The sequence below is a fragment of the Sebastes fasciatus genome, chromosome 16, assembly GCF_043250625.1.
Source record: "Sebastes fasciatus isolate fSebFas1 chromosome 16, fSebFas1.pri, whole genome shotgun sequence".
NCBI classification, from domain to species: Eukaryota; Metazoa; Chordata; class Actinopteri; order Perciformes; family Sebastidae; genus Sebastes; species Sebastes fasciatus.
The window spans coordinates 24,115,701-24,128,059 of NC_133810.1; the positions used below are offsets into that span (position 1 = coordinate 24,115,701).

The 12,359-nt window shown below is 40.9% G+C and overlaps 1 protein-coding gene across 1 annotated transcript; it reads left to right on the forward strand.

Annotated features, from left to right (window-relative positions):
• The first annotated feature begins 2,886 nt into the window (after positions 1-2,886).
• On the forward strand, positions 2,887-9,468 carry LOC141752920 (trimethyllysine dioxygenase, mitochondrial-like). The gene is made up of 7 exons (XM_074611190.1): positions 2,887-3,202; positions 3,284-3,460; positions 7,272-7,551; positions 7,698-7,817; positions 8,044-8,280; positions 8,440-8,578; positions 8,752-9,468. The coding sequence occupies exons 1-7, from the start codon at positions 3,043-3,045 to the stop codon at positions 8,881-8,883; spliced, it is 1,245 nt and encodes a 414-aa protein (XP_074467291.1). The 5' UTR covers positions 2,887-3,042; the 3' UTR covers positions 8,884-9,468.
• The last annotated feature ends 2,891 nt before the right edge of the window (positions 9,469-12,359 follow it).

A 12,359-nucleotide genomic window follows, 5' to 3' on the forward strand; every position in this document is an offset into this window, starting at 1 on the left:
CATTTTATTTAGTGGCGCCTTTCTGGACACCCAAGGACACCTTACAAGAATCAATTAAAACATAGACAGATAAAACAATATAAAAACAACAGGACATGACAGAGACATAATTGTACAGACACATAGGATGGGTGATGATGAGTACTAGAGAGAGTAGGCCAGTTTAAACAGGTAGGTTTTGAGGAGGGATTTGAATGATGTGATATTGTCAGACTGCCGGATGTGTGGGGGGAGTGAGTTCCATAACCTGGGAGCAGAGCAGCTGAATGCCCTGGCTCCCATGGTGCTGAGGCGTGAGGTGGGGGTGCTCAGAAGTCCGGCTGATGATGAGCGTAGGGAACGGGAGGGGGTGTACTCCTGAAGGAGGTCTGTGAGGTAGGAGGGGGCGAGGTTATGGAGGGCTTTGTAGGTGAGCAGAAGGTTTTTGTAGTCGATCCGGGATTTAACAGGGAGCCAGTGCAGTTGGATGAGGATGGGGGTGATGTGGTCGGAGGATTTGGTGCGGGTGATGATCCGGGCGGCAGAGTTCTGAATGATTTGGAGTCTGTTGAGTAGTTTGATGGGAATGCCAGAGAGGACAGCGTTGCAATAGTCGATCCGGGATGTTACAAAAGCGTGAACCAGGATTTCAGTGCTGGAGTGGGACAGGGATGGGCGGAGTCTGGAGATGTTGCGGAGGTGGAAGAAGGCAGTCCAGGTGACGTTTTTTATGTGGGATGTGAAGGAGAGGGTGCTGTAAAATAGTTTTTTGCTGCGATATTAATGTTCAAAATGTCATATATAGAACCTTTAAGTTCCCTTCAGAAATACAGCCGTTTCTCAGCTTTCTTAACCATGGTGGAGATGTGAGATGACCATGTCGGGTTCTCTGTGATGATCATGATGTCTCCATTGATGTAGACAGGGCTTTGTGTCTTTGGGTTAATTATGTTTGCCCTGAAAGCGTTCTTTGTTCAACAATCAACAACTCTCACTCCTGCTGCGTGCTGTATTTCACTCATCTTTGTTATTTTGTAATTAACCTTGTTGATTGTTTTTGTATCTGTATCAAGTTGTGAATGTCTTCTGAATTACACTTGAAACAAATAATGTATACGTTATCAAATCACAGTAAGTTACAGCTAATTAGCACTAAACGATGTAAACGAATGTCAGTTGTTTTTCAAGTACTTTTGACTTGAAGTCATCGTCTGGGTATCATGAATGTGTGTACACAATATCACGGCAATCCATCCAGTAATAGGTGAGATATTTTGATCTATGTGGTGGACCGAATGAGTAAGTGAGTACGTTGACGGACAGCTCTGTAACGTCAACAACGCTTCAATTTAACTGCAAGTATAAAATTTCACTTTGCTATAGGCGTAATATATAATTTAAATGAACTCAGACTTTGATTCTCACAAACCGTCGTTTTGGTCAAATGAGGTTGGCACGGGTTACCATGGTTACACGTCGTAAATTACAGTTCAGTGCGTCCGAAAAGATTCATACTACTGTATATTCACACTAAAGTATGTGAAACGATAGTACACCTATTGACGACATAAACATCTAAATGATTCCCTTTGTATTTTCTGTTGCAATGTGTGTTAATGCAGTAGCTGACAGGAAGTGAACATGGACCAAGCAACAGAATGGAAATGAAAGTGTCTTTAACAGTGTTATACTGATGATTACTTCATAACAAATCATAATACTCGTGATTTATGCATGATGTATTCTTGTTTTATTAAACTTACTGGTTTATTTTGGATACCCCGGTGTGCAGTATTGGCTATTCTGTACAGACAGCTGTGCCCCACTGCTCTTCATTGTGAAGCACAGACTGGCAATTGAAGGAGAATGAAAGCGGTATTCAGCCAGGTGATGAGTGTGATAAGCAGCCAATTTCCAGAGAGGACTCCAGAGGGAGCCAGCATGCAGGTTTGTATCAGCCATCCCATCCGCCACTAACAGCACGGCCCAGCAGCCTGCTAATGCATGGCTCCTCGTGAATAGGCTTAGCAAGCTTTTGGCTTCACTTCGGCCTCTAATTCAAATAGTCGTCAGGTTCCTACATGTTTTCTAATTGAGGTGGGGCACCTCACCTGAAACAAAGATCACTTCCACTGACATAAAACATGTCAGCTTCTTTGTTGCTGAGTGTAAACAAGAGTTTAAACCAAGGGCCCCACACCACACTCACATGGGTGTTTTCACTTATTTTGGCTGCTTATTAGACCTCCTCGTTGGATTGTGGGGGCAAGTAACCTACAAATTAATAATATTGTGTTATAGGCCAGTGGTTCCCAACCTTTTTAACGTCAAGGACCCCGAAACTGTCATAAAATTAGAGGACGGATCCCCATTTAATATGATTTTCACCTATAGGGTCCCCCATTTGATAGGATTTTTGCTTTTAGATGTTTTATTACAGAAAGTGTATGACGAAAATAGTCATACATTCTGTGTTACTTATTGATGGAATTATAGTGAAATCAAATTATTCCCCTTATTGCTGGGGACCCCCTGGAATCCCCTCAAGGACCCCCTGGAGGTCCCCGGACCCCACTTTGAAAACCACTGTTACAGGTGACAGGTGCTTCTATTATTTTGTCTAAACGCTATAGGCTAAATAACAGAAACACCTCTCTTTATAATATAATACAGTTCAACAGCACCCCCAAAAAGGACCATACAGTTAAATCACCTCTGAAACACACTGACACCCTTCTATGTGAGCTGTACATCCGGGTATTGAGGTCAGGGGAACCACGCATGTGCAAAACTACTCCAGCAGCACTAATAAACTCCACGGTCCTTATATGGTTAATCCTACACTGTTAGTTTACTTTTTAACAGACAGCCCAATCCACTAGAGAAACTATGATGTGTTTAATAATTAATCTCGGCATGTCGATGAACGTTAGATTAAGATTGAAGAGGTGAAACGTTAAAGGAGGTGCGACGGTTCTCGGACGGCTCGGTGCTGCTCTTCTGGTGGCTATCATTGTGAAGTTTGGGGGTTTATTCTGTTTTGGTTCATCACGCGTTGTTTTCATGATGTTGGGCGCGTTGAAGAGGACATTAGGACTTGCGATCAGACAGGCTCAGCCTCAGCTGCTGTCTGGAGGCAGAAGCTCACAGCTGCCATGGAGACACCAGACCCGCGCCAGTACTGCGCGCTCGGTAACTTTCCAGTCCCTGGAAGACTGCCTCGGTGAGTTTCACTACATTGTAACTCAATGGATGCGTATTGGTGAGGCAGTATTAACCTCATGCATATGAAATCGCCATGCAGTGCTCAACTATGGAGGAACGCGGATGCATCTGAACTACGTGTGGCTGCGGGATCACTGCCGCTCTGCGTCTGAATACAACTCCAAGACTAACCAGAGGAACCTGGACACCGGCAGCATAGACCTCAACATCCGTCCTGCTAATACTACCGTGCAAGATGGCCATCTTGTCCTCACGTGTAAGTTAAGTTCAGTTCTACCAAACTGAACATCTGGAAATAAAAAGGCTCTGTTCAGGCAAAGCATTTTAAATAGGGCTGTCAATCCATTCAAATAGTTAATCACAATTAATCGCATGATTGTCCATAGTGAATCACGATTAATCACATGATTGTCCATAGTTAATTGTGATTAATCGCATGATTGTCCATAGTGAATCACGATTAATCACATGATTGTCCATAGTTAATTGTGATTAATCGCATGATTGTCCATAGTTAATCACGATTAATCGCATGATTGTCCATAGTTAATTGTGATTAATCACATGATTGTCCAATCATGATTAATCGAATGATTGCCCATAGTTAATCGCGATTAATCGCAAATTAATTGCAAATTTTTTTTATCTGTTCAAAATGTACCTTAAAGGGAGATTTGTCAAGTATTTAATACTTGGGCAAATATGCTTGCTTTACGCAAATGTATGTATATATTTATTGTGTTAACGCGTTATTATCTCGTTAACTTTGACAGCCCTAATTTTAATGATTTGTCCAGTCATATTCCACTGTCAGCAACTCAGAATAGATCATCCAACAATGTCAATTGAGGCGGACCTGCAATATTGCATGATCTTGTGTTAAAAGCTGCATTTAGGACTATATATGAGTTTATTTTGTGCTCATCTGGTGCATCTTCTTAAATAAATGTTGTTTTTTCAAATTGCCCCCAAATGAACTGACACAGAAAACCCTGGGTCAGTATATTACACTGTTTAGCAGTACTGGTTGGTTTACAATGTAACACAGGAAAAACACGTTTTACACAATGAATCCGATCCAATGTTATGCTCCATTGCACCTCTGACAGGAGTCGACTGCACATCACACAAAGTTAGAACAAATGAAACTATAAAATATGAAATAAGGCAACATGTAACCTTATATGTAGGTCAGATTCAAATTTACTTTTAAGTTAATGAACCAATAAATTTCATCTACAGTCTCTAGGAATATTCAGTCGCACACAACACAGGAGGGAGGAAACAGCTGTGAATGAGTCAAACATTAGATCACATGATCATCACAAGTGAAGTGGACTTTTCCCTCTGGTTGTGGTGGTGTTTGGAGTTCAGATAGACCGTGTTGTCAGTTAATCAGTTAAAATTCCATAATAACCTTTCAGCATATGGTAATTCAAGTGTTCTGACAGAAAACTATACTTTTGCACCTCCACATGGCTCTGTTTTCAGGCTTTAAAAAATCTAGCCCTTGACGGGAGACTTTAGCCAATCACAGGTCATTTCAGAGAGAGAGAGCGTTCCTATTGGCTGTTCATTCAACGGAGGCAGCCGTCTCATAAACTCCGATCAAATGGTCAAACTAGGCAGCGCTGATCAAGTATGAATTAATATTCTGTTACTGTAATGCGTATTTCTCACGTAAAATGTTTTCAGAAACATCTTGTAGTGTACTGTTTAGCTGTAACATGAGAATATTTTCTCAGGCTGGTGGACGGTGCTTGGTATTTGCTCTCAACACAAACTTTCTCGTTTTACAGCTAAACAGTACACTAAGATATGTTTCTGAAAACATTTTACATGAGAAATAGCCATTATAGTAACAGAATATTGATTCATATTTGATCAGCGCTGCCTACTTTGAAGATTTGATCGTAGTTTGCGAGTGATTGACAGCTGCTCAGAGACGGCAAGGCTCCAGTTCCAATTCTACCTACTGCTGCTTTACCCAGCACCAATCCCAGACTAGCCGGAGCCATCCCTTATTCTGTCTCAAGTACACACCCTTGCACACAAAGGGAAAAATAAACCACGAGGAATTAGGTTGCCTCACAATAATCAGTCCCACAGCAGCAGCCAGGTGTGGAAAATGAAACAGGTTTTAGCCAGTGAAACCTGCTGGATTCATGTGCACACCAGGCTCTCAGCCTCACATTTCCCTCTGCCTTGTGTGACCCCCAGCTTTAATCTCTGCGTCCCCTCAGCCCAGTTTGTTTCACGTCTGACATGAGCATGAAGATTATTACAGTGCTGGAACATTAAGTTTTTAAAACAGGGAGCACAATATGGACAGGGAGATACCATCGCTATGAGCTTTTAATATCATAGCTGTGCAGCTTGGAGATGCTCGTGCTTTCTCGCTGTGGACTGTGTCTGTCTGGCTTATGCTACTCAGAGTGGTCCCAGACTGACTGACGCCTCCCTGTGGGCTCCTGGGATGTTACAGTGTTTTTATTTATACAAAAGAGTGGCATTTAATCTTACGTAAACGGACAAATAGGGACCTGCCAGCCCCAAGACAGTTGATGATGCACATATTCCTGTGGTCATAATGGCATATACACAGCGTAGTGGTGCATATTCAAGGTCAGCTGAGTCTAGGGGTGCACATCTTAACCATGAGCATTGGCCCTCACAGATTTGGTTTGCTACATGTAGGGATGCACCGATCCGACTTTTTCAGTCCCGATAGCAATACCTGGGCTTTGGGTATCGGCTGATACAGAGTACCGATCCGATACCAGTGTTTAATTAATAAGCTGTATGGCTCACTGTGTGGAAGAGACAGGGATCATTCTTTTATTTGTAAGGCAGTGCCCAAAGTGGGCCGGCACTCACGGGTACACAATACCGGCACTTCTACATTTGACTCATTGCCGTACTGTAACTATTTCTTGCGTACCGGCACAAGCTACCAGTACTCTTTTCTGCCCTCCCCATATCAGGTTCTCTGGGCGATTCATAAAGCCGCTCCTCAAGCCGTATAAACATAAAAAACAATGTGGATAGAATCTAGACGAGGCAACGGACAAAACTTAAATTTTACATGAAGAAAAACACTATATATCACACTAAAGGAAAGGGGAAAAGCACAAAAGGGTAATAGGTCCTCTTTAACTTTTCATAAATAATGATATATAACCTTTATTTAACTAGGAAGTCACATTGAGATTAAAACCACTTTTACAAGTGAGACCTAGCCAAGACAGGGTCAAATAGCAGCATCCAACAAATAAAGACAACATTAAATCACAACAGCAACAATAGGTACGACAAAATACATTACATCATTATACAGTGTATTAACAAGGCAGCATGTTGGTTCTATGTTTAAAATCATTTGAAGAGATAAGGGTCTCAAGTCTACAGGCAAACCTGTAAGTAGTATCATAAAAAAAACAATCTGAGTCAAGATAAGGCCAGTAACTAAGCGTTTTCTTTTTGCCATGGAAAAACAGGACTTTAGCCTGTACAGAAACCCAGTGTGAATTTGAATTTCTTTGCAAGATGGATAATGTATGATTTAAAATTTTGTCCATCCAAATTCCCAAGTATTTGTAATTGTCAACAGACTGAATAGAGACACCATCAAGAGTGTTTATAGAAAGGTTTGGAACTTTTGTTCGCCCAGGACAGAAAATAATAGTTTTAGTTTTTGTTGAGTTTAAAAGCAATTTCAGATCCGACAGAGCATGTTGCAGGGTGTTAAAGTCAGTCTGTAGATTAGAAAATGTTGTCTCTGCGGTGGGGGCACAGGAATACATGATTGTGTCATCTGCATAGAGATGGTACTTGCAGAAAGCTTATCACAGATGTTACTAATAGAAATTACAAAAAGCAAGGGTCCCAAGACAGATCCTTGTGGAACACCCTTCTCAAGAGTGACCAGGTCAGACATGATGTTGTCGTGTTTAACACTCTGAGAACATTAATTCATTAAGATGAGTCAAAATAAGGTCATGCATAGTATTTAATGCAATTCCCATTAATTGTATCTGATAACAATATTTTCCATTTCTGTATCCCAGGGCCTGGAGGTCACGTGTCACAGTACAGCCTTAGCTGGCTGGCTGAGAACAGCTATGAAGGACAGAAGCAGAACACCATCCAGCCGCGCGTCCTCTGGAATTCAGACATCTATAAAAACGCAAACATACCCTCTGCCAAATGGGACATTTTTATGAGCTGCGATGTTGAAGTAAAGAAGTTTCTTCAAAACTATCTTCTTTACGGGGTCGCTTTTGTAGATGACGTCCCGGCTACAGTGGAGGCCACAGAGGCAGTGACCCAGAGAGTCAGTCTCATCAGGTATTAAGAGCTTCTTTTGGGCTTTTTGCTACTTTGAAACGTGATCTCCTTCTAATGACATTAGTAAATTGCATTCAATGACATTCATCCCTGTCCACTTATTCCTAATCCTATTTTTGTGTTTTTTTGTGTTACCGATCCACAAGGGAGACTACATATGGAAGAATGTGGTCTTTTACTTCAGATTTCTCCAGAGGAGACAGCGCCTACAGCCAGCTGGCCCTGGACCGTCACACTGACACCTCGTACTTTCAGGAACCATGTGGGTAGGTGCAGCAGAGATGAACTGAACCACGGTTTAGCACTCGGGAGAACTACGGTGGCCTTCAGGGAACCTGAAAATGAGCCAGTGTTTGGTTTGACCGTTCGGTGCTCATTTGGAAACATATATTCCATTAATGCTAACAGATCCTTCAAAATGCACACTGGTTGTTTAAACAAAACCCAAGAAAAGCTGCATTTTCTAACTCATTTTCTAATTGCCTGTTGCAGAATCCAAGTTTTCCATTGCCTCAAGCATGAGGGAACTGGGGGAAGGACGCTACTTGTGGATGGGTTCTACGCCGCGGAAAAAGTACGCCAGCAGTCTCCGGAAAACTTTGAGCTGCTCGCCAGCGTGCCCATCAGGCACGAGTACATTGAAAACTCCGACAACCACCGAAACCACATGATAGGCGTCGGCCCCGTGCTCAACGTCTATCCATGGAACAATGAACTGTACCTGATCCGGTATGTCAGTGCTATTTAGTTATTCATTGCTTCCCTTGCGTAAATGTAATAACAAGGCTATTTTTAAGTTCTGTTTTTAAAATAAATATTCTGTCCTTTTAAAAGGTATGATGAATTGTTTTAAGTTTAAAGCAAGATTATTGTGTCTTTTTTCAACAGATACAACAACTATGACCGATCAGTGATAAACACAATGCCCCATGACCTTATTCAGCGATGGTATGTGGCGCATCGAGAGTTGACAACAGAATTAAGGCGGCCAGAGAACGAGCTGTGGGTGAAACTGTCTCCAGGGAAAGTAAGTAAAAGGAGTGCATTCAGAAACGCCCCCAGGCCAGAAAAACAAAAATGTATAAATGCTTCTCCATATGTCATTTTCAATCAATTCATTTTACAGCTTTAGGACAATTGAAAAGATACTGATGTAATTCAGTATAATCTAAGGATTTTATCCTCTCTTTTCTTCATGAGGTGATTTTCATAGACAACCAGCGTGTCATGCATGGGAGGGAGGCTTTCACCGGCCTGAGGCAGCTCTGTGGATGCTATCTGACCAGAGACGACATCCTCAGCTCTGCACGCTGCTTCGGTCTGCAGGCCTGATCCTGGACATGAAGGTCCCTTCACCTGTGTGCCGTATCAGTTAGCCTAAAGGTTCACGGTTCATTTATTGTCACTCTACTAGTGAGCAACATCCGGGTCTGAAAAGTGAAGCCAATGTGGAAGTGCCTTAAACTTGCATTCTTTGTAATAGCCAGCAGGGGGCGACTCCTCTGGTTGCAAAAAGCAGTTTGATTGTATAGAAGTCTATGAGAAAATGAGCCTACTTCTCACTTGTTTATTACCTCAGTAAAGATTGTAACATTGTGAGGTTATGGTCTCAATCGCTAGTTTCAAGTCTTCTTCAATACAGCATGATGTTCATTTAGTAAATTATGGTCCCATTTAGAGTCAAATAGACAGTGTGTTTTCAGTTCATGAAAGTTAATTATAACAATTTGGTCGCCTAGAAATGTCTTATTTAGCGTTCAACCTCTCGTGTCAATTCTGGTTGCAAAAAAACAGGATGGCGACGGACAAAATGCCAAATTCGAGGTTTCAAAATGGCAGTCGACAAACCAATGGGTGGCGTCACGGTGACTATGTCCACCTCCTATATACAGTCTATGAATTCTACAGCTACCAAAATAGCTTTACATAGAAAATATTTTTTTGCTCCGATATTAATGTTCAAAATGTCATATATAGAACCTTTAAGTTCCCTTCAGAAATACAGCCGTTTCTGAGCTTTCTTAACCAGGGTGGAGATGTGAGATGACCATGTCAGGTTCTCTGTGATGATCATGATGTCTCCATTGATGTAGACAGGGCTTTGTGTCTTTGTGTCGGCTTTGGTTAATTATATTTGCCCTGAAAGCCTTCTTTGTTCAACAATCAACAACTCTCACTCCTGCTGCGTGCTGTATTTCACTCATCTTTGTTATTTTGTAATTAACCTTGTTGATTGTTTCTGTATCTGTATCAAGTTGTGAACGTCTTCTGAATTACACTTGAAACAAATAATGTATACGTTATCAAATCACAGTAAGGTTCAGCTAATTAGCACTAAACGATTTAAACGAATGTCAGTTGTTTTTCAAGTACTTTTGACTTGAAGTCATCGTCTGGGTATCATGAATGTCTGTACACAATATCACGGCAATCCATCCAGTAGTAGGTGAGATATATTGATCTATGTGGTGGACCGAATGAGTAACATATTAGAAGTTTTTGGCAGAAATCTGCATTCAAAGTTCAACAGTGAGGTGTGTGCATATAATAAAGCTTATTATATGTGTGTAGTGAGTTGTATCTCTCAGTCGAAATGCAAACTTATTTGAACATGATGATTTTTAAAATTAAATTATTAGATAAGAATCTATTTGCTGAGATGCTTATTTATTTACAAATTAATATATTTTTCATTAAGTTGGTGATTTGGCTTTTCATTGTATTTGAGTTCTACTACGGGTTGTGGTACAGTATGTGTGAAAGCACACTCTGATTTATTTTCAGTTAAAGTTTAACCTAAGGCTTGTTGGATTTATTATGTACAAGAATGTTTACAATAACCTGACTGTTGGATTTGTTATGAATAGAGTGATTGTGAGGAAAAGGGAGGTGGCAGGTGCTGTTTTCTTTTGCAAGGTCAAGGAGAGGACGGAGCCAGAAGGAGATAACGAAGAAGAAGACATGCAGCAGAAACATCACGTGCCATAACTCATGAATATTAATATTGTGTAAACCATAAAACGCTGGATCAGGGATAGCTCGGGGTTCAGACTTCGCGAACTGACCCATGCACTGTATGTTGTCAGGGACACGTAGGTTGGATCCAGATATCTGTAAACTCTTTATTTTTACTTGTGCAACATTGATTGTTCGGAATAAATTGTATTATTATGCTTTAACCCGTCTGTTTGGAAAATCTCTTTGTCACACAAGATTAACCAGCACGTAACTGGGCCTTGACCTCTCGGAGGTAGAAGGCCAGTTCCTTCAGGCTTATAAAAATGAAGGTGGAGCATCATTAGACAGTCTGGGTGTTGTCTGTGTTTTCGTCTGAGGACTTTAACCCTTTCACAGTGTTTTCAGTTCATGAAAGTCAATTATAACATTTTTGGTTGCCTGAAAACATCTATATTCAGGGTTTGGTTGTTCTTAGCTCCACCCTCTCGTGTCACTTCTGGCTGCAAAAAAACAACATGGAGACGGACAAAAACCAAGATGGCGATGGCCAAAATGCCAAACTCGAGGCTTCAAAACAGCAGTCCACAAACCAATGGGTGACGTACGTCCACTTCTTATATACAGTCTGTAGTTGAAGCTTGCCAAGATGGATTTTCGCGTGATCTCGTGACATCACCAGAATCCATCTGCCATGCAAGGCTAATGTCAAGCAGCTCAGTTAAAGGAAACATATTGAAGGTCTCTGTGCTGCCTCCGCTCTTGCTCTTGGATACTATAGCTTAGCATTAGCAGAGGCCAGAGGGGTATCCAATTTATGGATCTGGTTGTGCCAAAGAAGGAGCTGTTAAATATTTGCTTTTATTAAAGGGGAGATAAATAATATTGACATGACTATAAAATGTCCATAATTCATCTGCAGCTGTTAATAGAGTTGGTTTTCAAACCAGTGACTCAGTGATTTCTGGCCTTTACTCTCTCCTCTGGAATAAAGAGGTTTAGCAGGGTTATTATAGTAAACTAAAATGAAAATAAGCAGTGAAAAATAGTGTTAGTAAACTGAAACTAAAAACTATATCCTTTCAGAAAAACTAAAATTAAATGATATTGCCTGGTTAAAAAAATCAAATAAAAATGAATGGAAATTCATTTCAGTTTTATTTTTTTTTAGCTGTAATATATCACAAACGAAAAAAAGGAGACGGCATGATTTTCCGTCAACTCTCGTGACACTGAACCACAGAAATTGAACGGACTTGACATTCCAGGAGATGGCGCTATGTCAGCGTGAAGATGTAACGTTATGACCATTCCAACACACTTCTCCAACCATGTACTTTGTGTGTATATGTACCTACTTATGAGACATTATACTGTAACACGAAAATTAAACCGCTCTTAAAAGGGAACACCACCCAAATTAAGAGTTCCAATATGTTATTTCCATGGTCTAGTGAAGTTCAATCAATATGTGTGAACATGAGCTCCTCTCTCTCAAAGCCCGAAACCAGAGTAGTAAGTTTCAAACTTGTGATGTCATAGGGTATAAAGTGTGGAGCTGCTCAATAGACAATGAATGGGAGACTGATTTTGTGGACCAACAGAATGTTTTTCTTTTGCATATCCAAATGAGCTTTATTCTATTGTAGTGTTGTTAGTTGTGAAACAGAAAACTCAGAACATTCCCCTGGGTGCTCTCAGTCATCTATAACATCTCTCCCTATTCATTGTCTATGGAGCAGTACCTCACTTTATACCCTATGACATCACAAGTTTGAGTTTTAACACTCCAGTTTTGGGATTTAGGAGAGAGCTGTTCATATTTACAAATTTTTTTTGGACTGTCTTAGACC